General features: G+C 40.8%; 1 protein-coding gene across 1 annotated transcript in view; it reads left to right on the forward strand.

Annotated features, from left to right (window-relative positions):
- Positions 1-27500, forward strand: part of SPATA7 (spermatogenesis associated 7) — a gene marked incomplete at its 3' end in the record, with an annotated part of 92965 nt that overhangs the window by 34263 nt on the left and 31202 nt on the right. The window contains exons 4-5 of the mRNA XM_082274985.1: positions 1839-1886; positions 16504-16634. Coding sequence (XP_082131111.1) covers positions 1839-1886; positions 16504-16634 — 179 coding nt within the window. The remainder of the gene's footprint in view (positions 1-1838; positions 1887-16503; positions 16635-27500) is intronic.

A 27500-nucleotide genomic window follows, 5' to 3' on the forward strand; every position in this document is an offset into this window, starting at 1 on the left:
ATGGATCAGATACATCCTAAATATAGAGCCATTTGCATCCTAAGTATAAAACTACTTATCCAACTGTACATCCAGAGCCTCTGATTTATAAACCAGATACATCCTAAATATAGAGCCTTTTATCCAACTGTCCATCCAGAACCTCAGGTATATAGACCAGATACATCCTAAATATAGAGCCTTTTATCCAACTGTCCATCCAGAACCTCTAGTATATAGACCGGATGCATCCTAAATATAGAGCCTTTTATCTAACTGTCCATCCAGAACCTCTGGTATATAGACCAAATACATCCTAAATATAGAGCTATTTTTTTTTTACATCCAATCCCGAGCCCCTGATTTATGGTCGTTAGGAAATCACTAACCTCTGCTCAGTGAAAGTTTTAAAAGTTTATTTAGAACTATTAGAAAGCAGAGAGAATAAGGAACTCGGACATCCTTGGACATGGCAGGTGCACCAAAGAGCTGACCTCTTTATCAAATAGGAGGCTTTTACACTGCAATCCTGGATGTTTGCCAGATAGGACTCTTCTAAACATTAACATTTTACATATGAAATCATTAACCTAAGAACTTGGATAAGTAGCACATCATTAATTAGAAGAGACATTAATTCCTGCTATCTTGGCACATCTTATCAGCTTAACCGACCTCTAGACTTCCAAATGCCTCATTACGGAGCAAGGAGACAAACTGTCTCTGTTCCATCAGAAGACAATCCAAGGATCCAGAGAACAATTTGTTTCAGTAACATCTTTCTGCAAAATCATACCAGCAAAATAACCTGTTATAAAGAACCTGACATTAGCATATAAGCACTTCATAAATAATTTAGCATATAATAATTATTGTGACGTTGTTCACCATCACTGGGCGTGAGGGACAGATACTTGGGGGACGCTGAGAGAATGGTTTGGATGGCTTCAGTTGGGAGAGTGATATTTATCAACGGTGGCTCTCAAGAAATGTGGCGATTTGATCCCACTTTGCACTGTGAGACCTGTGGCCTATTGCCATGGAGTCTGTGACACCTAGATGTGTATTCCATGTGTTTCAATGTAGTAGATGGGATAGACTGTCATTGGCAGTCTTGTCCTATTGTCTATCTATTGAGCTGGGGTGTGAATTGTGTTAAGTCTGCCTGTCCCATTATTAAATGTTAATGACCTCACATTGTTCTGTCTAGATGGCCAGATAATTAGTTCAGGTTAATTCTGTATACAATTTCATCTGCATATGATAATGTAATCAGGCAACCCCTGACCTGTGTGTAGCAATTTGGTCAGGAGGGGGATGTGCTCATGTGTGTATAAATTGAGTGTTAAACTGTTCAATAAAAGAGGGAGCTAAGTTGTTGGTTAGCTTTGTATGAGGGCGGCTGGGAAAATCTGGTATATATGTTCATGACTGCAAGGAAGTCGTATACTGACGGAAGACCACAAGTACAGTGTGGGTCAGAGGTTCCGTTACAATTATATTTCCTTATTTACAGGACAGTAAGAACCTGAATCTAGAGTATTCTATCCAGCTGCCCACCCAGAGCGACTGATTTATAGTTATTAGAAGACAGAGATCTTTATTGCTGTGTAGCGAATGTAAGGGACGGTGAACATAGGAAAAGTGTGTAGATGTTTATTTTATCTTCCCCCGTCTTCTGTGTGACAGTAATTCACATTTGCACAGATACTTCATTAAAGTAAATGGTTTCTAAGAAATCCTTATCTGTCAGAGCGCAGGCTCAGCCGCCACAAGATCCAGCGATATATCTTCCCAATGGCGGTTTATAGACTCGCTCTGCTTCTCTCTCAACTTAAACATTATCTCTTCTATTTCAGCCGCCGTTGATTGCTCCGTTCCGAAGAGTATGACCAAAAGCATTAAATGTAAGTGAACTTTCCCTCTGACTATACAAGGCTTGTCAATTAAAAAGAACCCGTCACAGCTGAGCCTTTCATCCAGCATCGGTGCCTGCCATTGGCTGAATCCTGAATTTGGTGAATATGGTGCTAGTTCCAGGTCTTCCACTCTTAGGGCTGTGGCAACCCCTAACATTAACGGGCTGTAGGTGTTGCCAATAATTCAGACTCGCATGGCCCTAGGCCAGCCTTTCTCAACCAGTGTGCCACCAGAGGTTCTAAGGTTTGCCACAGGATCATGGGAGAGAAGGGCTATCAGATGAGCCCTATCTCACGATCCCCTGGCAAACTGTACATCAGCACTGATAGAGAGCTCGGTCAGCCTCAAAAGTGAAAGTAAAGGGGGGGGGGGAGTGTGCTGTGCTCTCTGCTTCCCCCTACAGTGCCAAGAATTTATGGCGCGATTTTGCGCGTGTTCCGCGACACACAGTAACGTGACTCGAGCCTTGGACAGGGGTGCCTCCAGAGTGAAAATACTTTTCAACGGCGCCCCAACTGGAAAAAGGTTGAGAAACACTGCCCTAGGCATCAAAGTTCCTTCAGATATCTGGGAATACTCAATGACACACAGATGGCAGGTACGATGTCACAGAATGCCCGATTTATTCAGACAGTAAAGAACGTTTTATAGAGAAAGTAGAAGGGGAAGTCCCTTTCCAGTAGATTATACATAGGATTGATACAAGAATAGCAGCTTACCAATATGTGCTTCAAGTCACCTACTTACATATGAGCTAATTAAAATAAGGCATAGTTATAATTGGCATTACATCAGACTTGTTCGAAGGGTTAAGATAAGGTATAATTGGTTACTTCAAACAGACTTACTCTAAGGGTCAGTTTGACCACAAAGCGCAACGTCCTGGAAACTTTCAAGGACATTTACTTAGATAGGCTTTTTAATTAAGCTGAGTCTAGGGTTTTAGTATCAAGATGGAATTGAAAGATCAAAATGGAGAATAGAGATTCCTTCAGTAGGCATCACAAGATAGCACATTCATGCCAAGTGTGGTGTGGAAATGGTGTGCAAAATAGCATGTTTTTCGCCACTGGGCTGCCCTTTTGCAGACACATGCGGGTGGCATTCATTTTCACCCAAAACATCTAGCAAATGTATGCGCTTTCTTGCTCACCAAAATGCATGGTGTCGCAGTACAATAAATATTAATGCGGTGGGATCTTTAAAACACTTTTTTGCGTATTTGTCACAAAATGTGTGCGCGTTTGGACATACTTCCTGGCGGTCATTTAGTAATATATGACAGTGTATGGATCTGACTCCTATTTTTCACAGAACTCTCTGTAAAACCCTGATCCACCCAGAACAAGTATTTTGGGTACTTATGTGTACAAGCTAAAGCCTCTCTTGTCTTCTGAGGGCCTCATTGGGGAGTCTCCTGCTGCCTCCTCCATAGTGTATATCTCATGGATGATGTGACACCCTCTCGTAATATTCTAATGGTGGAGCTACATTGCCTTGAAAAAGTATTCACACCCCTTGAAATTTTCCACATTTTGTCATGTTACAACCAAAAAACTTAAATGTGCAACATTAGCAGCGCTGATGGTTACAAAAACATAAACAAAACATAACCCATTGCAATTCAGATACTGTAATGTAAATATAAATGTTCTGTTAAAGTCCATAAAGACATATGGAGAAGTCCATAAACACCAGGTGAGAAAATAAGCCCATGGGAAGGTAGATATGGATATTACACTTGCAGGCAGACCGTCACCACACCTCGTGGAACCCACTCCCTTTGGTAGAGAACTCACCGCAAATATAGAAAAAAATGGGCGTTCGATCAAATTTCCATTGACCGTGATGGAATAGCACTCATCCGACCCATAGCTAGACTCCTCGCTTTAGATCTCATGCAGTGGAGGCAATATACAAAAGGAGATGGGGACAAGTGCATATTTTTAGCACTGATTACTGTAGTAATGTCACTGGTACCCCCAAAAGATTAAAAAATGTCAGTTAGGGGTCCGATCTGTCCGCCGCAATGTCGCAGTCCCGTTAAAAAAATCACAGATCGCCACCATTACTAGTTAAAAAAATAAATTAAAATTACATAAATCTTTCTTCTAGTTTGTAGACACGATAACTTTTGAGCAAACCAATCAAAAAACGCTTATTGTGATATTTTTTTTTTTTTTACCAAAAATATGTATCCGAAAACAAATTTGCCTAAAATGATGAAACAATTTGATTTTTAATTTTTTTTTTTTTTTTTTTTTGGGAATGTTTTATATAGCAGAATGTAAAATATATATATATATATTTTTTTTTTTTCAGAATTGTCGCTTTTCTTTTTGGTTTATAGCGAACTAAAATTTGCAAAGGTGATCAAATACCACCAAAAGAAAGCTGTATTTGTGGGGAAAAAAGGACATTCTTTTTTATTTAGGTGCACGACCACGCAAATGTTCGTTAAAGTAATGCAGTGCTGAATCATAAGAAAAATGGCCTGGTCATTAAGGGGGCAAATCCTACCGGTCCAGAAGTGGTTAATTAATTGAAGTGTATTTCTCTTTCATTCATTGACGGACACAGCTCCAGAATCTTTTTGACCATTGGGTTATGCTGCCCCCTACAGGAGTAGGACACTAGGCAGGAAAAAGCTTTACCATGCCTATGGGGCAGTCCCAGGGGTTATACTCCCACTTCCTGCTATAGGCATTCAGTTTTTTTCTATATAGTCAGGAGTAAGGACCTAGTTCCTTGCTGGGATCTCTGGTCTTAGCATTTTTTTCCTTTTTTTAATGGATTTGAGGGTGTATTTTTTTTTTTTTTTTTTCAGGTGAGCTCCATTTGTTCCTGGTTGAGCTCTATGTTACCTGGTTGGCTAGTTTTAGCCTTTGATAATTTTTTCTGCTCTGTTTTTTTTTTCTCACCCCTCTTTTTGACACTGCTTTGGGACATCCCAATGGTCAAGAAGATCAGGAGCTGTGTCTTTAAATGAACGAAAGAGAAAATTAAGTTTTTGTCTTACCGTAAAATCCTTTTCTCTGATGTTCATTGACAGACACGCCCCTCTGTGGAGTTGGGTTATTTTTCTTCTGACACTGCTTGCAACAAAACTGAGTACCTATAGCAGGAAGTGGGAGTATACCCCCTGGGACTGCCCTATAGGAATGGTAAAGCTTTTTTCCTGCCTAGTGTCCTACTCCTATAGGGGGCAGCATAACCCAATGGTCAAGAAGATTCTGGAGCTGTGTCCGTCAATGAACATCAGAGAAAAGGATTTTTCGGTAAGACAAAAATCCATTTTTTCCCCATAAAATTGCATTTGAAAAACTGCTGCGTAAATACAAATCATATATATATATGTTTGGGTGCTCTAATTAATTTTCTAGCCCAAAAAATTTAGATTTTTACATGCCACTTGCCGACTGCCCGCCGCCGCAGATTTGCTGCGGCAGGCTGGCTTGGCTGCGTGAAACGACGTAGGGGTACGTAAGTTGTGGGAGTGGTGCTGGGAGGCGAGCAGGGACGCCGATCCACGGGACATTTCTTCTCCCTGGAATGATCACAGAGCTCCTGTGATCCTTCTATATAGGGTCACAGGTCTCTGTGATCATTTCACAAGTCCCTCCCCCATACAGTTAGAAAACACTCCCCTAGGCTCGCAATGAACCCTTTGATCACCCCTAGGTTAACCCCTTCCCTGCCAATGCCATTATTACAGTAACTGCATATTTTTAGCACTGATTACTGTAGTAATGTCACTGGTCCCCCCAAAAGTGTCAAAAATGTCAGTTAGGGGTCCGATCTGTCCGCCGCAATGTCGCAGTCCCGCTAAAAACTGCAGATCGCCGCCATTACCAGTAAGGAAAAAAAAAGGACATAAATCTTTCCCGTAGTTTGTAGACGCTATAACTTTTGTGCAAACCAATGAAAATACGCTTATTTTGGCCTAAAAAGATGAAGAATTTAGATTTTTTTTAAATTTTTTTATTTTTTGGGAATGTTCTATAGCAGAATGTGAAAATGACATTTAGGCTTCATGCGCACTGGGGTTTGGCCCGGCTCCTCAGAACGCCTTTTCTCCTGGCAGCATAAAAGCAGCTTAAAAAAAAAAAAAAAGCCTACAGCCGCGCTTTTTATTTGGGTACAGCATCGCACGACCACGCAATTTTCTGTTAAAGTAACGCAGTGCCGAATCGCAAAAAAAATGGCCTGGTCATTAAGGGGCCAAATCCTTCCGGTCCAGAACTGGTTAATATTCTGGTCAGTGGAAATTAAAGAACGCCCAAACACCCCTAAATGCATTTGCCAAGCGCGGCTGTAGGCTTTTTTTTTTTTTTATGCTGCCAGGAGAAAAGGCGTTCTGAGGACCTGGCCCAACCCCCCAGTGTGCATGAAGCCTAAATGTCATTTTTTGCATTTGCCCGTAATAATAGGAGGCGGGGCTTTAGCAAAAACGTGGCAGCATCGATATTCCCCATCAGCCTTGTCTACAACAAATGGATTTCCCCAGATCTGCAGGTGTACTTTATATACACACGTTTACAGATATACATTGACGTGCATTCCACTTTACAGGCTGCTAATGGAGCTGCAACGTAATTAGAATTGATTCCTGGTTTTCCCATCTCTGGGGAGGGCTGAATTCCTCTGATTGCTTAATTAAAAAGCTTTTTGTGATTTTGTCCCCCTGCATCATCCATGTTGCATGGCTCCTGGGCTGCTACATTGTTTTTTATTATGTTCATGGTGCTTATTCAGTATGGCAGCGCAGTAAAGGAAAGAGGAGGAGAGATGGAGGTAGACCTAAAGGTGACACTGAAGGTGAACCTAGATGGGTAGAGAAAGAGCAGAGTTTCAAAGGCCAAGGTAGTACCCCAAGGTAGTCCCAAAGGCCAAGGTAGTGCCCCAAGGTAGTCCCAAAGGCCAAGGTAGTACCCCAAGGTAGTCCCAAAGGCCAAGGTAGTACCCCAAGGTAGTCCCAAAGGCCAAGGTAGTCCCAAAGGCCAAGTTAGTACCCCAAGGTAGTTTCAAAGGCCAAGGTAGTACCCCAAGGTAGTCCCAAAGGCCAAGGTAGTACCCCAAGGTAGTCCCAAAGGCCAAGGTAGTACTCCAAGGTAGTCCCAAAGGCCAAGGTAGTACTTTTAGACCCTTCTGGAAAGAGGAGGAGAGATGGAGGTAGAGCTAAAGGTGACACTGAAGGTGAACCTAGATGGGTAGAGAAAGAGCAGAGTCCCAAAGGCCAAGGTAGTACCCCAATGTCATTTCAAAGGCCAAGGTAGTACCCCAAGGTAGTCCCAAAGGCCAAGGTAGTACTCCAAGGTAGTCCCAAAGGCCAAGGTAGTACCCCGAAGTAGTCCCAAAGGCCAAGGTAGTACCCCAAGGTAGTCCCAAAGGCCAAGGTAGTACCCCAAGGTAGTTTCAAAGGCCAAGGTAGTACCCCAAGGTAGTACTCCAAGGTAGTCCCAAAGGCCAAGGTAGTACCCCAAGGTCATTTCAAAGGCCAAGGTAGTACCCCAAGGTAGTCCCAAAGGCCAAGGTAGTACTCCAAGGTAGTCCCAAAGGCCAAGGTAGTACCCCGAAGTAGTCCCAAAGGCCAAGGTAGTACCCCAAGGTAGTCCCAAAGGCCAAGGTAGTACCCCAAGGTAGTTTCAAAGGCCAAGGTAGTACTCCAAGGTAGTCCCAAAGGCCAAGGTAGTACTTTTAGACCCTTCTGGAAAGAGGAGGAGAGAGGTGGAGGTAGAGCTAAAGGTGACACTGAAGGTGAACCTAGATGGGTAGAGAAAGAGCAGAGTTTCAAAGGCCAAGGTAGTAGAGTTTGTTTGAGGAGGATATTTTGAAAGGATGGGAGCACTACCCCAACTTGTACACAATAAAAATCTTTGTCTGTACAAGCTGCTGTGTGTTCCCATCCTTTCAGAACTTCCAAAAACTCTTCTGGGGGGTCCAGCAGCCTCTAGGACTGTAAACCACCCAGTGCATTAAAACGAATCTGAAGAAGGTTCAGCATTCCTACATCCCAAAATCTGAATCAATGGCGGCAGACACTTCTAGACACTGCTAGAAAAATTACTTAGAACCCCAAAACCTTATATATTTTTTTTTTTTTTTAGCAGAGACCCTAGAGAACAAAATGGAGATCATTGCAATATTTTTTATCACACCGTATTTGCGCAGCGGTCTTACAAACGCAGTTATTATTTTAAAAAAAATACATTTTTGAATAGGAAAATAAAAAAAACAGTAAAGTTAGCCCTATGTTTTTTTCTATATTGTGAAAGATAATGTTACGTCGAGTAAAAAGATACCCAACATATAATGCTTTAAGATTGCGCATGCTCTTGGAATGGTGACAAACATTGGTACTTAAAAATCCCCATAGATGACATTTTAATAATCCTTCTCAGGTTACAGTTTAGAGTTACAGAGGAGGTCTAGGGCTCAAATTATTGCTCTCGCGCTAACGATCGCAACGATACCTCACGTGTAGTTTGAACATTATTTACATATGTGGGCGGGACTGGCGTATGCGTTCACTTCTGCACGCGAGCTAACGGGGACAGGGTGCTTTAATTATTATTTTTTTCCTATTTATTTCTATCTTTTATTTTTTTATTTTTACACTGTCCTTTAAAAAAAAAAAAAAAATTGATCACTTGTATTCCTATTACAAGGAATGAAAGCATCCCTTGTAATAGAAATAAGCAGGACAGGACCTCTTTATTGTGAGATCTGGGGGTCAAAAAGACCTCCGACCTCACATCTACACTAAAAAAGAAAAAAAAAAAGATAAAGAAAAAAAGTCATTTTTTTCATGATGAAAAAAATTGGCTCTTTAAAGCCATTGCTAGGAAGCGACGTATGACGCCACTCCGGTCCTCCAAGACCTCTTTAATGTGATATCTGGGGTCAAAAAGATCTCGCATCTACTCCGGTCCTCCAAGGCCTCTTTAATGTGAGATCTGGGGTCAAAAAGACCTCAGATCTCAGATCTACTCTGGTCCTCCAAGACCTCTTTAATGTGAGATCTGGGGTTAAAAAGACCTCACATCTCACATCTACACTAAAAAAGAAAAAAAAAAGTCATTTTTTTTAATGATGAAAAAAAAATGGACTCTTTAAAACCGTTGCTAGGATGCGACGTATGACGTCATTCCGGTCCTCCATGGCCTCTTTAATGTGAGATCTGGGGTCAAAAAGACCTCAGATCTCACATCTACTCCGGTCCTCCAAGGCATCTTTAACCGCTTGCCGACTGCGCACAGTATATTTACTGCGGCAGTCGGCCCCGGCCAGGCAGAGTGACGTAGGTCTACGTCGCTCGCCTGTCACTCCTTCCAGAGCCAATAGCGGGCGGGCGCGCGCCCGCCGAGGCGCGCGCCCGCCTCGGCTCGTTCACGGAGGAGTGCGGGAGTGTGACTGGCGGACCCGATGTCCGCCGGTCACACTACGATCGCCGCTACAGCGGGAGAAAGACAGAGCGGCTTGTGTAAACAAGCCACCTGTCAGTTCTCCCTGTGTAAAAGTGAAGATCAAACAGTTCTACTATGTAGAACTGTTGATCTTCGTTTTTACACTAGTAGACCTGTCCCTGCACAGTTAGAATCACGCCCCTAGGACACACTTAACCCCTCCCTGTCCAATACTGTTAACCCCTTCCCTGCCAGTGTCATTTTTGCAGTAACAGTGCATATATATAGCACTGATTACTGCAGTAATGTCACTGGTACCCCCAAAAGTGTCAAAAATGTCAGTCAAGGGTCCGATCTGTCCGCCGCAATGTCGCAGTACCGCAAAAAAAATCGCAGATCGCCGCCATTACTCGTTAAAAAAAAAAACACCAAAAATGACAAAAATCTTTCCCTTTGTTAGTAAACGCGATAACTTTTGCGCAAACCAATCAAAATACGCTTTTTGCGATTTTTTTTACCAAACATAGGTAGCGTAAAACAAATTGGCCGAAAATTTTAAAAAATTTTGATTTTTACATTTTTTTTGGGGGAATTTCATATAAAAAAAAGTGAAAAATATTGTTGTTTTTGCAAAAATTACGCTCTTTTTTTGTTTATAGCGCGTGATCAAAAAATCGCACAGGTGATCAAATACCACCAAAAGAAAGCTCTGTTTGTGGGAAAAAAAGGACGTGAAATTCGTTTAGGTACAGCGTCGCACGACCGCGCGATTGTCCGTTAAAGTCACGCAGTAAAAAATCGCAAAATAACCCCTGGTCTTTTAGCAGGAAAATCCTCCGGTGGTAAAGTGGTTAATGTGAGATCTGGGGTCAAAAAGACCTCAGATCTCACATCTACTCCGGTCCTCCAAGGCATCTTTAATGTGAGATCTGGGGTCAAAAAGACCTCACATCTCAAATCTACTCCGGTCCTCCAAGGCATCTTTAATGTGAGATCTGGGGTCAAAAAGACCTCACATCTCACATCTACTTCGGTCCTCCAAGGCCTCTTTAATGTGAGATCTGGAGATCAAAAAGACCTCACATCTCACATCTACTCCGGTCCTCCAAGGCCTCTTTAATGTGAGATCTGGGGTCAAAAAGACCTCACATCTACACTAAAAAAAGAAAAAAAAGTAATTTTTTTCATGATGAAAAAAAAAATGGACTCTTTAAAACCGTTGCTAGGAAGCGACGTATGACGTCGTTCTGGTCCTCCAAGGCCTCTTTAATGTGAGATCTGGGGGTCAAAAAGACCTCACATCTCACATCTACTCCGGTCCTCCAAGGCCTCTTTAATGTGAGATCTGGGGTCAAAAAGACCTCACATCTCACATCTACTCCGGTCCTCCAAGGCCTCTTTAATGTGAGATCTGGGGTCAAAAAGACCTCACATCTCACATCTACTCCGGTCCTCCAAGGCCATAGAGTCGAGTGAGGGCCATCTTGCTCTCACCCTACTTCCTGCCTGAGAGAAGAGCTCCGGGAAGTGGCGGGAGGGGGGGGGGCACCTCTCCCGCCGCCCATAAAGGTGGTCCCGCGGCGCAATGACCACTGGGACCACCCTTATGTAAAAGAAAACCGCCCGCCATTTAAAAAAAATACCGGGGTTATAGCTGCTATCTGCAGCCATAACCCCGGTATTTAACGTCAAAGTACCGACGTGAATACACGACGGGAGGTCCGTAAGTGGTTAACATCATATTCAGGTGTCTTGGATTCCCATAATTGATGATTGTAGAGAAATCAGTGGACATTAGACGGTACGACTCTCCAGCCTTTTTATATGATTTTAACCTCAACCACTGATAAAACTCTACAAGTTCCAGTAGTGATATTATGGAGAATATTTCTTGCACTTGTAGAGCCTTTATGCTTTTTTTTTTTTTCATCTTCTGTTTACTCGGTAATATCTCGGCGTTTGATCTGGTTGTCCGGGAGGCATTCATAGTCATGTTATTGTGAAGGGACGTTCACAACATGAATCATCTAAGATTTGCAGTCAGAACAAACACTCAATGTTCTTTGCGTTCATCTGAGAATTCTACTTCCATCACGACGCAACGCGTACGCCGAGCCGAGGGACCGCGACCTCAGCGCGGTTATAACTTCAGTATAAAGAGAAGGAATGAATATTGTGTTCTCAGGCTTTATCATGTTCTTTAGGAATAAATATTGTCTTCTCCTGTTCTTTGTTCATGTCTTCTGCTGACTCCTAAGTACTGAGAGACTTCTCCCGTTATTAGAGGAGGTCTCCCGCAAAAGGTCGACCCCCGTGAAGTCGCGGTTCAGAGTTCGTGGGCTCAGTCGTTGCGGAATTTTCCATAGAATCTAACTAATAATTGTTTGCCTAAACCCCTGCAATTTCACGTAAACCGGAAATATCCCTTGCAATTTTTTAATGATAATAATAATCCTTTTTAATGCTTTTTAACGCTTAATTATTAACAATATAGTTTACTCATTTATAACATAAATATATATATTTTTTTTTTCAAATATAATTTTTATTGAAAATTCAAAGTGGGTTTATCAATTCAAATACATCACAGGCATATTTACAAAACTATTATTACATAAATGAAAAATAGAGGGGAGATAACATAAATATTAACATAAATTCCATTTGTAGGCATTTTTTTGACCACGTTCAAAATTTGGGGTTTTTCACAATTCGCGGGTGCTTTAGAAACGTAACTTCCACGAATTTCGGGGGTCGATCGTTATTTAAAATGCACGGTATCTCCAGCACACCACTGTAGAAATCGGTGTTAACCACTTGCTGACCGGGCTTTTTCTGGTCCTTTTTGTTTACAAGTTTAAATCAGTGTTTTTTGCTAGAAAATTACTTATAATAATCGCCAAACATTATACTTTTTTTTTTCTTTTTAGCAGAGACCATAAAGAATAAAATGGCAATTATTGCAATTTTTTATGTCACACAGTATTTGCACAGCAGTTTTGCAAACACATTTTTTTTTTTTTTAATACATTGAATTAAAAAAAAAAAAACAATATTTACTCCAATTTTCAGTAAAATGTGAAAGATGATGTTACGCCGAGTAAATAGATACCGAACATGTCACGCTTTAAAATTATACATGCTTGTGAAATGGCAACCTACTACGGTACTTTACAAGTTTAAATCAGTGTTTTTTGCTAGAAAATTACTTCTAACCGCCAAACATTATACTTTTTTTTTCCTTTTTAGCAGAGACGCTAGGGAATAAAATGGCAATTGTTGGAATTTTTTATGTCACATAGTATTTGCACAGCAGTTTTGCAAACACAATTTTTTTTAAAAAAATACACTTTATTGAATAAAAAAATAAATAAAACACCAAACAATATTTACTCCAATTTTGTAAAATGTGAAAGATGATGTTATGCTAAATAGATACCGAACATGTCACGCTTTAAAATGATTCACGCTCATGGAATGGCAGAAAACGACGGTACTTTACACGTTTAAATCAGTGTTTTTCGCTAGAAAATTACTTATAACCGCCAAACATTATACTTTTTTTTTTTCCTTTTTAGCAGAGACCCTAAAGAATAAAATGGCAATTGTTGCAATTTTTATGTCACACGGTATTTGCACAGCGGCTTTGCAAACACAATTGTTTTTTTTTTTTTAAAAATACACTGAATATGAATGAATAAAAAAAAATAAAACAAAAAAAAAACAATATTTACTCCAATTTTTTGTAAAATGTGAACGATGATGTCACGCCCAGTAAATTGATACCGAACATGTCACGCTTTAAAATTTTGCACGCTCGTGGAATAGCAACCTGCTACGGTACTTTACAAGTTTAAATCAGTGGTTTTTGATGGAAAATTACTTCTAACCGCCAAATATTATACTTTTTTTTTTCTTTTTAGCAGAGACCCTAAAGAATAATTGCATTTATTTTATGTCACACAATATTTGCACTGCAGTTATGCAAACATAATTAAAAAAAAAAAATACACTTTAATGAATAAAAAAAAGAAAAAAACCCCACAATATTTACATATGTAATGATGATGTTACGCTGAGTAAATAGATACCGAACATGTCACGCTTTAAAATTATTCACGCTCATGGAATGGCAGCAAACGACGGTACTTTACACGTTTAAATCAGTGGTTTTTGCTAGAAAATTACTTATAACCGCTAAACATTATACTTTTTTTTTTTTTAGCAGAGAGCAGAGACCCTAAAGAATAAAATGGCAATTGTTGCAATTTTTTTATGTCACACAGTATTTGCACAGCGGTTTTGAAAACACAATTTTATTTAAAAAAAATACACGTTAATGAATTAAAAAAAAAAAACCACAATATTTACATATGTAATGATGATGTTACGCTGAGTAGATACCGAACATGTCACGCCTTAAAATGATTCACGCTCATGGAATGGCAACCTACTACAGTACTTTACAAGTTTACAACTTTTTAGCAGAGACCCTAAAGAATAAAATGGCAATTGTTGGAATTTTTTATGTCGCACAGTATTTACACAGCAGTTTTGCAAACACAATTAAAAAAAAAAAAATACACTTAATGAATGAAAAAAAAAAAAACACAATATTTACTCAATTTTTTTGTAAAATGTGAAAGATGATGTTACGCCGAGTAAATAGATACCGAACATGTCACGCTTTAAAATTATGCACGCTAGTGGAATGGCAACCTGCTACGGTAGTTTGCAAGTTTAAATCAGGTGAAAGGTGTAGGAATTACAACAGTTTGTATATGTGCCTCCCACTTTTTAAGGGACCAAAAGTAATGGGACAATTGGCTGCTCAGCTGTTCCATGGCCAGGTGTGTGTTATTCCCTCATTATCCCAAGGAGCAGATAAAAGGTCCAGAGTTCATTTCAAGTGTGCTATTTGCATTTGGAATCTGTTGCTGTCAACTCTCAATGTGAGATCCAAAGAGCTGTTACTATCAGTGAAGCAAGCCATCATTAGGCTGAAAAAACAAAACAAACCCATCAGAGAGATAGCAAAAACATTAGGTGTGGCCAAATCAACAGTTTGGAACATCCTTAAAAAGAAAGAACGCACCGGTGAGCTCAGCAATACCAAAAGACCCGGAAGACCACGGAAAACAACTGTGGTGGATGACCGAAGAATTCTTTCCCTGGTGAAGAAAACACCCTTCACAACAGTTGGCCAGATCAAGATCACTCTCCAGGAGGTAGGTGTATGTGTGTCAAAGTCAACAATCAAGAGAAGACTTCACCAGAGTGAATACAGAGGGTTCACCACAAGATGTAAACCATTGGTGAGCCTCAAAAACAGGAAGGCCAGATTAGAGTTTGCCAAACAACATCTAAAAAAGCCTTCACAGTTCTGGAACAACATCCTATGGACAGATGAGACCAAGATCAACTTGTAACAGAGTGATGGGAAGAGAAGAGTATGGAGAAGGAAAGGAACTGCTCATGATCCAAAGCATACCACCTCATCAGTGAAGCATGGTGGTGGTAGTGTCATGGCGGGGGCATGTATGGCTGCCAATGGAACTGGTTCTCTTGTATTTATTGATGATGTGACTGCTGACAAAAGCAGAAGAATGAATTCTGAAGTGTTTCAGGCAATATTATCGGCTCATATTCAGCCAAATGCTTCAGAACTCATTGGACGGCGCTTCACAGTGCAGATGGACAATGACCCGAAGCATACTGCGAAATCAACCAAAGAGTTTTTTAAGGGAAAGAAGTAGAATTTTATGCAATGGCCAAGTCAATCAACTGACCTGAATCCGATTGAGCATGCATTTTACTTGCTGAAGACAAAACTGAAGGGAAAATGCCCCAAGAACAAGCAGGAACTGAAGACAGTTGCAGTAGAGGCCTGGCAGAGCATCACCAGGGATGAAACCCAGCGTCTGGTGATGTCTATGCGTTCCAGACTTCAGGCTGTAATTGACTGCAAAGGATTTGCAACCAACTATTAAAAAGTGAAAGTTTGATTTATGATTGTTAATCTGTCCCATTACTTTTGGTCCCTTAAAAAGTAGGAGGCCCATATATAAACTGTTGTAATTCCTACACCGTTCACCTGATTTGGATGTAAATACCCTCAAATTAAAGCTGAAAGTCTGCAGTTAAAGCACATCTTGTTTGTTTCATTTCAAATCCATTGTGGTGGTGTATAGAGCCAAAAAAATAAGAATTGTGTTGATGTCCCAATATTTATGGACCTGGCTGTTTACGGAGGGATGGGGACGCTTTAATTTTTTTTATTTTTTATTATTATATTACTTTTTATTTTTACACTGTCGCTTTCATTTTTTTTTTTAATCACTTTTATTCCTGTTACAAGGAATGAAAACATTCCTTGTAATATAAATAAGGATGACAGGACCTCTTTATGGAGAGACCTGGGGTCAAAAAAGACCCCAAATCTCTCCTTTACCTTTTTAAAAGCAAAAGATAAAAAAAAAATAATAATAATTGTTTTGATCTTTTGATTGAAAAAAACAAAAAACAAAAAAAAAACAAACCTTACCTTAAAAAGCAAAAGCTTTTCTATTTTTCATCCAAGCCTTTGTACTGGTTAACTGTAGCCTGTTTGAAGAAAGGATCTACACTTGGTAGGAATGTGGGGGGGGGGGGGGGGTCTGGTGTGTTTATAAAATATTCACATAGCTGTTCGTAAATCTGTTCAGTGCATATGGAGCAAAAAATAATGTTCTCTTTCTATATTCTCTGCAAGTTGAATGTGCGAATGCAGAAAATATCACATTATAGACACTAGATGGAGCTAATGAGCATACCTGTTTCTTATAGCACCATCTAGTGGCTGTAATGTATTTTCCACATTTACATATTCAAATTGCAGAGAATTTAGCTTGAGAACATTCGATTTTGGTCCGCTACAAGGAACAAATTTGCATGCAGTTTTGATGGACAAACAGCAATGTCAATTTTCTTTATACATATGCCCCTTAGAGTAGGACCGCAGCAAGCAGAGACAAATTATTGCAATGTACATGGATCAACAGCCAATAGAAAGGAATGAGTTTTAAAGTGCAGCAGCCCATAACAGACAATTACATTGCACTGTGCTGTGATCAGATCAATGAAAGGTGGATTTTGATTGGATAGAGTAGCTGTAGCACCGTCCAGTTTATTTACAAGTGATTTTTTTTTTCTCCTGAAGACAATGACCAGCAGAGAAGGGAGAGACTGAAGATGGTGGTGACCCGCATAGAGCGCGACTCTTTGTCTTCCAGAGCCTCGTCATCGCGCCCCAACTCCCGGGAGAGCTTAGACTCCGCCTTACAGCAAAAGGTGAGATTTTGGTCAACTAGGTTTTAGGTTTATTAATTGATATTAAATCGGGAACTTCCTGATGGCGCTATTTGCAAAATGCATTGCGGTCGGTTACAGCGGCACAACTTACGGTTTCGCCACATCCATTTTGGTGGAACGCACGCCGGTACTGAGCGGCGTTCCGGATTATTACGGCTGTATTAGAGGGTGCCGCTTATTGGCACATTTACATGTGAGTACAATCAATATGTTTTAATCCATTTTAAACGTAATAAACAGTATTGCGCAGTTATCTGTTTTTTATATTTTTGGGGGATTATTTCTCATCTTTAATACCGATTGTGGAACAAATACCATACCTTCCCATTATCAGCCCAAGGGGGCAATCCAGTGATCTGGTCGCATTGCAATGGAGGTTATCTCAACTGAGTATAGGCCTTCCCCCATTTTACGTACACTAACTTTACGTACACTCACAAGTATGGACACAGCTTGGTCAGCTTGTCATGGCACTACTCCCGGTTTTTAACATTGACGTCTATGGGAAATCTTGGTCAGCCTGGTAAGGCACTGCTCCCTGTCTAACATTGGCATCTATGGGAAATCTTGGTCAGCTTGGTAAGGCACTGCTCCCTGTCTAATGGCACTTTTCCACTGCAAGTACCGGCTTGGTTCTACTCGGCCCTGGTTGGCCCGGTTTGCTTTTCCACTGCTGGTACCGCATGGTACGGTGTTGGAACGGTTCGGTACGGTTTGGTATGGTTTGCTTTTCCACTAAAGTAGCACTAAAGTTAAGTGGGTGGGATAACCACGATTCTCTGACCAATCAGTGGCTAGTAGTGACTGCATGCAAAGGATTGTGGGATATGGTACCGGGTATGGTACCTCTTGGAACCACAATCGAGGTGGTACTGTTTTAGAGAGCCGTAGCGTTCGGTTCCATGCAGTGGAAAAGCGCCGCCGTACCGTACCGAACCGTTCCTACACCATACCACGCGGTACCAGCAGTGGAAAAGCACAAAAGCAAGCCGAACCGTTCGGTTCCATGCAGTGGAAAAGCGCCATAACATTGGCGTCTGTGAGAATTCTTGGTCAGCTTGGTAAGGCACTGCTCCCTGTCTAACATTGGCGTCTATGGAAAATCTTGGTCAGCTTGACATGACACTGCTCCGAACCATAAGTGACAGGGACACCAAATGTAGGGAGCACCAAGAGGGGACCCAGGACTACAACATATCCTATTTTGTGGCCGGCCAGCTTGCCTAGGTATTCCACCATGTCATAGTCCTGGGCCCCCTTAACATGCTCCCCAAGTTTGGTGTCCTTGTCACTTATGGTTTGGGAGCAGTTCCATGTCAAGCTGACCAAGATTTCCTATGGAGCTAGTGTATTTACATGCATTAAGAAGTGAAAAAATGGTATTGCTTCACTTTAAGTACATTTTCGTTTTAAATACATGTTCTGCTCCCATTGTGTACTTAAAAGGGGGGTATGCCTGTGTATAGATAAGCAAGTTGGGTCCTGGATGCCCTTAGCCTTTTGGTCAACGGCCCTTTTATTAATGGGTGGAGGAGCACCAAGCACAAGTACTTTATATGAAGATTACTGAGCACTTGGCACTTTTGGTAATTTGAAGATTTGGATAGTGATTTGGACTTTTAATAATAGATTTTTACATTTTTTATTGATGATTTTTTTGGATATTTTGATTGCACCATTGCACACATTTTATATATATTTTTTCATTTAGCACTTTGTGATTCACACATCACTATACCATTATACAGCACCTCAAAATAAATGTATTCATATTAATTGATATTGTTTTATTGTTTGCCTTTTTTGAATTATTTATTTTAAAATTCTTTATTTTAATAATCAGCAGTTGCAGTAAAAATGTATTTATGTATTTATTTTGCTGCTCGGCACCTAACAATAGGGTGCTTTTTCTGCCCTACCCACTTACAAGCCAGTGTTGTCACCTGCAGTACTTCTTCTCCGTCACTAGATGCCCTCATACTTTTAGATTGAATGACAAGTGGTCTTGCTGTAGCGTACCGCCCCTGCCCCTGTTGAGCCAATCAGCAAAGTGTATGCTCCCTGCACAGTGGAGAGCTCTAGCTCTGATTTGGTGCAGGGGGGGGGGCGTTATCAGACTGCTGGGGAGGGACTCGCACAGAGCACAATGCAGACCCAGCTGCAAAAAGTTGTACAGCAACAGAGGATTATTTCAGCATCCTAAATAAGAAAGCCTGTATTCGTGTTTTTTTATTTATTTTTTTTTAAATAAACAAGTTATACTTACCTGCTCTGCGCAGTTGGTTTTGCACCAAGCAGCCCGGATCCTCCTCTTCTCGGGTCCCCCCGCCGGCACTCCTGGCCCCTCCCTCCTGTTGAGTGCTGCTATGGGGGCACCCGAGTCAAACCGCTGCTCTGTGTGTCCATTCAGACACTGAGCCGAAGCCCTCCCTCCTCATTGGCTCACTGACTCTGACAGCCGCGGGAGCCAATGGCGCCCACTGCTGTATCCCAGCCAATCAGGAAGGAGAGTCCTGGGCAGCCAGAATCTCTCGTGCAACATCGCTGGATTGAGATGGGGCTCAGGTAAGGATTGGGGGTACTGAGGGGGCCTGCTGCACACAAAGTTATTTATTTTTATCTTTAAAAAGGATTAGGATAAAAAAAAAAAAAGCCTTCTGCCTTTAGAACCACTTTAGGTTCTCCTTCATTGGTTTCCAAATGGTGAACATTTGCTGAAATGACCAGATTGTCTCCAAAATGTCAAAACCCCTGATCACACTCATCCCCAGTTGTGAATAAAGGTCATGTTCTGTTAGGCTAGAGTTGGTAAGTATTAAAGCCCTGCAAGGAATAGGGTAAGTATTACACCCCTGCAAGGAAAAAAGGTAAGTATTACACCTATGCAAGGAGCAAGGTAAATATTACACCAATGCAAGGAATAAGGGAAGTATTACACCACTGCTAGGTATAATGTAAGTATTACACCACTAATAGGTATAAGGTAAATAATACACCCCTGCAAGGAATAAGGTAAGTAATACACCCCTGCAAGGAATAAGGATAATAATACACCTCTGCAAGGAATAAGGTAAGTATTACACCAATGCAATGAATAAGGTAAGTATTACACCCCCACAAGGAATTAGGGATGCATTACACCAATGCAAGGAGTAAGGTAAGTATTAGAGCATTGCTAGGTATAAGGTAAGTATTACACCATTGCTAGGTATGGGGTAAGTAATACACCACTGCTAGGTATAAGGTAAGTAATACACCTCTGCAATGAATAAGGTAAGTATTACACCCCCACAAGGAATTAGGGATGCATTACACCAATGCAAGGAGTAAGGTAAGTATTAGAGCATTGCTAGGTATAAGGTAAGTATTACACCATTGCTAGGTATGGGGTAAGTAATACACCACTGCTAGGTATAAGGTAAGTAATACACCTCTACAATGAATAAGGTAAGTATTACACCCCCACAAGGAATTAGGGATGTATTACACTAATGCAAGGAATAAGATAAGTAATAAATCGCTGCAATAAATAGGGTAACTATAGTACACTACAGTAAGTATTACACCACTGCTAGGTATAAGGTAAGCAATACACCCCTGCAAGCAATAAGGAATGTATTACACCCATTTAAGCAAAAAGGAACATATTACACCCCTACAGGCAAAAAGGAACATGTTACACCTCTGCTAGGAATAAGGAACATATTACACCCCTGCAAGGGATAATGAACATATTACACCCCTGCAAGGGATAATGAACATATTACACCCCTGCAAGGAGTAAGGTAAGTATTACATCTCTGTTGGGTATAAGATAAGTAATACACCCCTGCAAGGAATATGGAAAGTATTACACTAATGCAAGGAATAAGATAAGTACTACACCCCTGCAAGGAATAAGGTAGGTATTACACCAATGCAAGAAGTAAGGTAAGTATTACACCCCTGCAAGCAATAAGGAACATATTACACTCCTACGGGCAAAAAGGAACATATTACACCCCTACAGGCAAAAAGGAACATATTACACCCCTGCAAGGGATAACGAACATATTACACCCCTGCAAGGAGTAAGGTAAGTATTACACCTCTGTTGGGTATAAGATAAGTAATACACCCCTGCAAGGAATAAGGAAAGTATTACACTAATGCAAGGAAAAAGGTAAGTATTACACCCCTGCAAGGAATAAGGTATTACACCCCTGGAAGGAATAAGGTATTACACCCCTGCTGGGTATAAGGTAAGAATTACCTCACTGCAAGGAAAAGGGTAAGTAATACACCCCTGCAAGGAAAAAGATAAATATCACACCAATGCTAGATAAGAGGTAGATGGTGCATTGCTGCAAGGAATAAGGTAAGTATTACTCCCCTGAAAGGGTAGATTTTGTCTAATTCCCAGAGTTCAGCTTTAAACCTTTGCAGCTTTGAACTGAGCAAAATTGCTTTCCTTGCACCTCCGGATTTAAAAATATCATTGGAATTTTCTCTGCAGCGGTTTATTGGATCTGCGCTGAGCAGTAAGTTATTTTTATTGGACGCATTAAGCCTTTCACCAGTTCAATACGCTGGCGGGGAGCGAAGAATGACGTGCGCTCGAAGCGTCTTCAATTTTTTATTGCAGTGCCATGAAAATGTATTCGTTAATAGATGATCCCGTCGGAGGGTGAAGGGGAAGGAGGAGGATTGACTGAGGTTTGATGGCTGTGGGGTGGAAATTGATCACCTTCAATATGGAGGCCGTTCGGCTCTTGTGATTATTTAATGGTGTCTGGCGGTAGAGGACTCCGCCGTGAAAGCAGTTGTAATGCAATGATGCGTCCTTGTCAGAATATGATATAACTGCACTTTTAGAAACCTTTCAATAGATGTTATTGTGGAAGTTTTTTTCACATCCTTACACAACGATTCCAAAGTATGATTTTCAGAATAAAATATGTAGGACAGGACCCAAAAAAATCCAGTTTAGACCAGTACTTACACAGGCAAATAGGACTTATTACCCCACTGGTAAGAAAAAAAATCAAGTCACCAGGTAAATGGCTTATGTGAGTCCCTGGTGAGGCTGCTCTGTAAATTTAAGCCCAACTCGTGAACTTTTTATGAAATTTTGGATAAAGCTGGGAAGAGTGAGAGCCCCTGTCAGGTTTTATTGTCCTAAACCAGTGGTGGTTAACATGAAATGTATAGAGGACCTCAAGTGCAGCCCCAACACTTCGAGAGGGCCAAACAATAGCAGTGCTTGTTTGCGCTTTGAGGCTGTAATGCACCTCAACCCCCGAAAATGTAATCTCTGCTACAATTTTATCTCAATACACACTGAAGAAAGTGGGGGTTAAAAAAAATCATCTTTGGTGTAGGTGGCTGCAATCAAAACCCCCAGCATTGGTGTACGTGGACACAATAATAACCCCCAGCATTGGTGTACGTGGACACAATAATAACCCCCAGCATTGGTGTCAAAGCCTAGAACAATAACCCCCAGCATTGTTGTCTGATACTAGAATAACAGCCCCTGGCATTGGCGTCCGAGACCAGAATAATAACCCTCGGCATTGGTGTCTGATACCAGAATAATAGACCCTGGCAATGGCGTCAGAGACTGGAATAATAACCCCCAGCATGAGGGTCAAATACTGGAATAATAGCTCCCAACACTGGGATCAGAGACCAGAATAACCCCTAGCATTGGGGTCAGAGACCAGAATAACCCCTAGCATTGGGGTCAGAGACCAGAATAACCCCTAGCATTGATGTCAGAGACCAGAATAATAACCCCAGCAATGTTGTCAGAGGCTGAAATAATAACCCCCAGCACTGGGGTCAGAAACCAGCATAATAACTCCCAGTATGGGTGTCAGAAACTGGAAAAATAACCTACAGCACTGGGGTCAAATATCTGAATAATAATCCCCAGCGCTGAGGTCAGGGACCAGAATAACAACCCCCAGGCATTGGTGTCCGAAACTGGAATAATAACCCCCAGCATTATGGTCAAATACTGAAATAATAACTCCCAGCACTGGGATCAGAGACCAGAATAACCCCTAGCATTGATATCAGAGACCAGAATAATAACCCCAGCAATGGTGTCAGAGACTGGAATAATAACCCCAAGTATTAGGGACAAATACTGGAATAATAACCCCCCCAGCACTAGGATCAGAGACCAGTATAACCCCTAGCATTGATTTTAGAGACCACAATAATAACGCCATCTATGGTGTCAGAGACTGCAACAATAACCCCAAGCACTGATGTCAGAGACTGGAATAATAACCCCCAGTATTTGTGTCAGAGACTGGAATAATAACCCCCAGTATTGGTGTCAGAGACTGGAATAATAACCCCCAGTATTGGTGTCAGAGACTGGAATAATAACCCCAAGCACTGATGTCAGAGACTGGAATAATAACCCCCAGTATTGGTGTCAGAGACTGGAATAATAACCCCAAGCACTGATGTCAGAGACTGGAATAATAACCCCCAGTATTGGTGTCAGAGACTGGAATAATAACCCCTAGTATTGGTGTCAGAGACTGGAATAATAACCCCCAGTATTGGTGTCAGAGACTGGAATAATAACCCCCAGTATTGGTGTCAGAGACTGGAATAATAACCCCCAGTATTGGTGTCAGAGACTGGAATAATAACCCCTAGTATTGGTGTCAGAGACTGCAACAATAACCCCAAGCACTGATGTCAGAGACTGGAATAATAACCCCCAGTATTTGTGTCAGAGACTGGAATAATAACCCCCAGTATTGGTGTCAGAGACTGGAATAATAACCCCCAGTATTGGTGTCAGAGACTGGAATAATAACCCCAAGCACTGATGTCAGAGACTGGAATAATAACCCCCAGTATTGGTGTCAGAGACTGGAATAATAACCCCAAGCACTGATGTCAGAGACTGGAATAATAACCCCCAGTATTGGTGTCAGAGACTGGAATAATAACCCCCAGTATTGGTGTCAGAGACTGGAATAATAACCCCTAGTATTGGTGTCAGAGACTGGAATAATAACCCCCAGTATTGGTGTCAGAGACTGGAATAATAACCCCCAGTATTGGTGTCAGAGACTGGAATAATAACCCCCAGTATTGGTGTCAGAGACTGGAATAATAACCCCTAGTATTGGTGTCAGAGACTGGAAAAATATCCTACAGCACTAGGGTCAAATACCTGAATAATAATCCCCAGCGCTGAGGTCAGGGACCAGAATAATAACCCCCAGCATTGGTGTCAGAGACAGCCAGTCATGTGGTCAGGCAGTCCTTCCTGCCCCACGGGCATAAAGCCCCACTTAGAGGGATGCTGGGTGGGAAGGAGTTAAATCTTTTTCATGGAAAATAGTACCAATCCAGCCCCTGTGAGATGTTTGTGGACTGAACATTTTAAGGAGAAAATGATTGTAGGTAATAAAATAGTCGTCTGTCTTCTCAAATTGACACTTAGTTTCCCTCTGTAGCAAATGCTGCATTGCCGCCAAGTTGTTGTTTGTTTGTTTGTTTGTTTTCTTTTTTCTTTTTTTTTGTTTGTTTTTTTTGTTTTTTAGGCAGATGCAGGAATCGAAATGTTCTCTCTCCTAATTCCACCAACTCGTTATCTCAGTCGTTTCTGCTAAGTGTTTGTTTTTTTATTTGTGTGTTTGTGCAGAGAATAGTAGAGCAATCGCTGCGTTGGACGGAATGTACTTTCTGCTCAGCGGGAAAATTGCAGCAATTTTGTGACCGGAATAAATTTGCTTTCTTGGTGTAATTTGCTGGAATTATCTGTCAGATTAGTCAGAATTGCTCTTAGCCCAAAAAAAATGGCCGTTTTCAGGATAACTTGTTTCCACACACAGTTGGCCAAATTTAAATGTGAACCTTTCAACTGCTTGCTGACCGGACCCAAAAATCTGTATTTTTAGATAGAAAATTGCTTAGAACCCCCAAACATTATAGATTTTTTTTTTTTTATTTAATTTTTTTTTTTTTTTAGCTGAGACCATAGAGAAAAAAAAGGTGGTCATTTGCAATATTTTACGTCGCACCGTATTTGCGCAGCGGTATTTCAAATGCAATTTTCTTTTGAAAAAATACACTTTATTTCATTAAAAAAAACAAAACAGTAAGGTTGGTGCAATTTTTTTCTATAATGTGAAAGATGATCTTACGTCGAGTAAATATATACCTAACATGTCATGCTCTAAAATTGCGCATTTTATTATTTCACATTACACTTGTTTTATATTAATTTATTTATGAATTAATTTGGGTTTTTTTTTTTATTATTAATTTTTACATTTTTTCACAAGCACTTTTTGATTAATATATTTATATTCATTTTTTGATTGCGCTGCACGGATTTTGTTGCACTAGCACTTCTTTTTAAAATGGCCTTTTTTAAAAAAAAAAAAAAAAAGCCATTTCTTGCACTGTTTTTTTTTTTTTTTTTAGAAATGTGATATATGATATTGTGAAAGATTTGAGGCACTGTGATGCATTAACAATTTAGATAAATAGATAACATTATTAATTTATAGAGGGGAATACAAACTTACGCTGATACATTTCTTTCTTATTTTATTTTTTATTTTTACACTGTCCCTTATTTTTTGAATTTTTTTTATCACTTTTATTACTATTACAAGAATGTAAACATCCCTTGTATTAGATCTAAGCATGACAGGTCATCTTTATGGAGACATCTTGGGTCAAAAAGACCCCAAATCTCTTATTTATCCAAAGCAAAAGAAAAAAAAATGTTTTTTGACACTTTGACTTAAAGAAAAAAAAAAAAAATCATGTCTTTTATGCCCGAGAACCGGAAGTGACATTGGAAGTTGTAGCGGGATGATATGCAGCTGCAGACATCACCCCGGTACCGTTTTTTAGAGCCGACGGTCAGCTTTCTAATGATAACTGATGCGGATCAGAAGCCGCTTGGCCATTATCCCAGCGAGCTCCCGTCGCCTTCTGCGGCTCTGCCCGGGTCTCCCGTCCCACCGGCACGTGCGCCGGCTAGTTAGAGTCCCAAACAAAGCCAGATTCGGCTTGGATCGGGTCTCCGATCATGTAACCCCGGAAGCGATGTCACAACGTCACTTCCAGGTTAACTTGGCTGGCAACGGCGCTGATTTAAAAAAAAATATTACAGAATTCAAAAATGCAGATTTCGGTGTTTTGAATACTTTGAAGTGCAGAGGAGGGATTTGGGGTCTTTTAGACCCCCCGATCCCTCCATAAAGAATACCTGTCGCTGCCTATTACTGTCACAAGGGATGTTTACATTCCCTTTTGATAGCAATAAAAGTGATCAGATTTTTTTTTTAAACAGTGCTAAAAATAAATTTAATAAAATAAATTGGAAAAAAAAAAAACATTTTTGAGCGCCCAAAGAAAACGCATACGTAAGTCATGCCCGCAAATGTAAACGGTGTTCAAATCACACATGTGAGGTATTGCCGCAATCGTCTTAGTGAGAGCAATAATTCTAGCAAAATACCTCCTCTGTAACTCTAAACTGGTAACTGTTAAATCATTTATAAAGCGTCGCCTATGGAGAGTTTTTAATGCCGTAGTTTGTCGCCATTCCACGAGTGTGCGCACTTTTAAACTGTAACATGTTAGGTATCGATTTACTCAGCATGACATCACCATTCACAATATGCTAAAAAAATGGGTTACTTTACTGTTTCATTTTTTTTTTAATTCGGTGAAGTGTATTTTTTTTCCAAAAAATTGCGTTTGAAAGACCGCTGCGCAAATACCGTGTAACAAAAAATATTTCAACAAGCGCCATTTTATTCTCCAGAGTCTTTGCTAAAAATACCGCTATAAGCTCCTCTTCAGGGATTGAGCAGTAAATGTTGTTAGAATCATGATACAATAGTAGGCTTATGTTATAAAGACTGTCATCTCTTAAAGCGGAGTTCCACCCTGGATTTTTTTTTTTTTTTTTTAATACCCCCGGGACAGTCAGGGCTAGTGCATTCCACAATGGCTAGCCTCTGATCTGTCCCGGGTTGCACTTACCTGCAAGACGAAATACTTACCTTGCAAACGTCTTGTCCAGCGCTGCCATCTCAGATGTGGGCAGCTTGAAGCCAGCGCGTCCTCTTCGGCGTCTTCTTCCACCTTCTTTGGTCCCACGATGCTCTGCGCCGGCCCCGACGTCACTTCCGGGTCGCGCGCGTCACCGCTCTACAGCTTCTGGGCATGCCCAGAAGCTGTTTAGAAGGGGATGACGCGCGCGACCCGGAACTGACGTCGGGGCCGGTGCAGGCGCAATGATTCCTGGGAGCGATGACGTCCAGCTCCCAGGAATCATTGCAGAGCCAGGAAGTGACGACGGGCCGCGGCCGAGGAAGGAGGAAGAAGGAAGTAAGGTAAGTATATTTTCTTCGCTACGAGGTAAGTAAAAAAAAAAAAAATATGCGATTATCCATTTCTTTTTCAGGTGACCCGGAGCGAGAAGATGGAGGTAAGTATAAAAATAGGGTGGAACTCCACTTTAATCATGGTATGAACGGCCCTGACAAAGGGAGAACCCCGAAACGCGTTGGATGATTTTGATGTTCTTAACCTAAAAAAAAATGTTAACCACTTAAGCCCCAGCCCTATTTCGGACACTTTTTGTTCACAAGTTAAAACCAGTATTTTTTCCTAGAAAACTACTTAGAAACCCCAAACATTATATATATTTTTTTAGCAAAGACTCTGGAGAATAAAATGGCAGTCATTGCAATATTTTTTGTCACACGGTATTTGCGCAGCGGTCTTTAAAACGCCATTTTTTTTGGAAAAATTACGGAAAATCAAATTTCACTGCATTTAAAAAATACTAAACAGTAAAGT

This window comes from Pelophylax lessonae, assembly GCF_965119305.1.
Source record: "Pelophylax lessonae genome assembly, chromosome: 13".
Classification (NCBI taxonomy): Eukaryota; Metazoa; Chordata; class Amphibia; order Anura; family Ranidae; genus Pelophylax; species Pelophylax lessonae.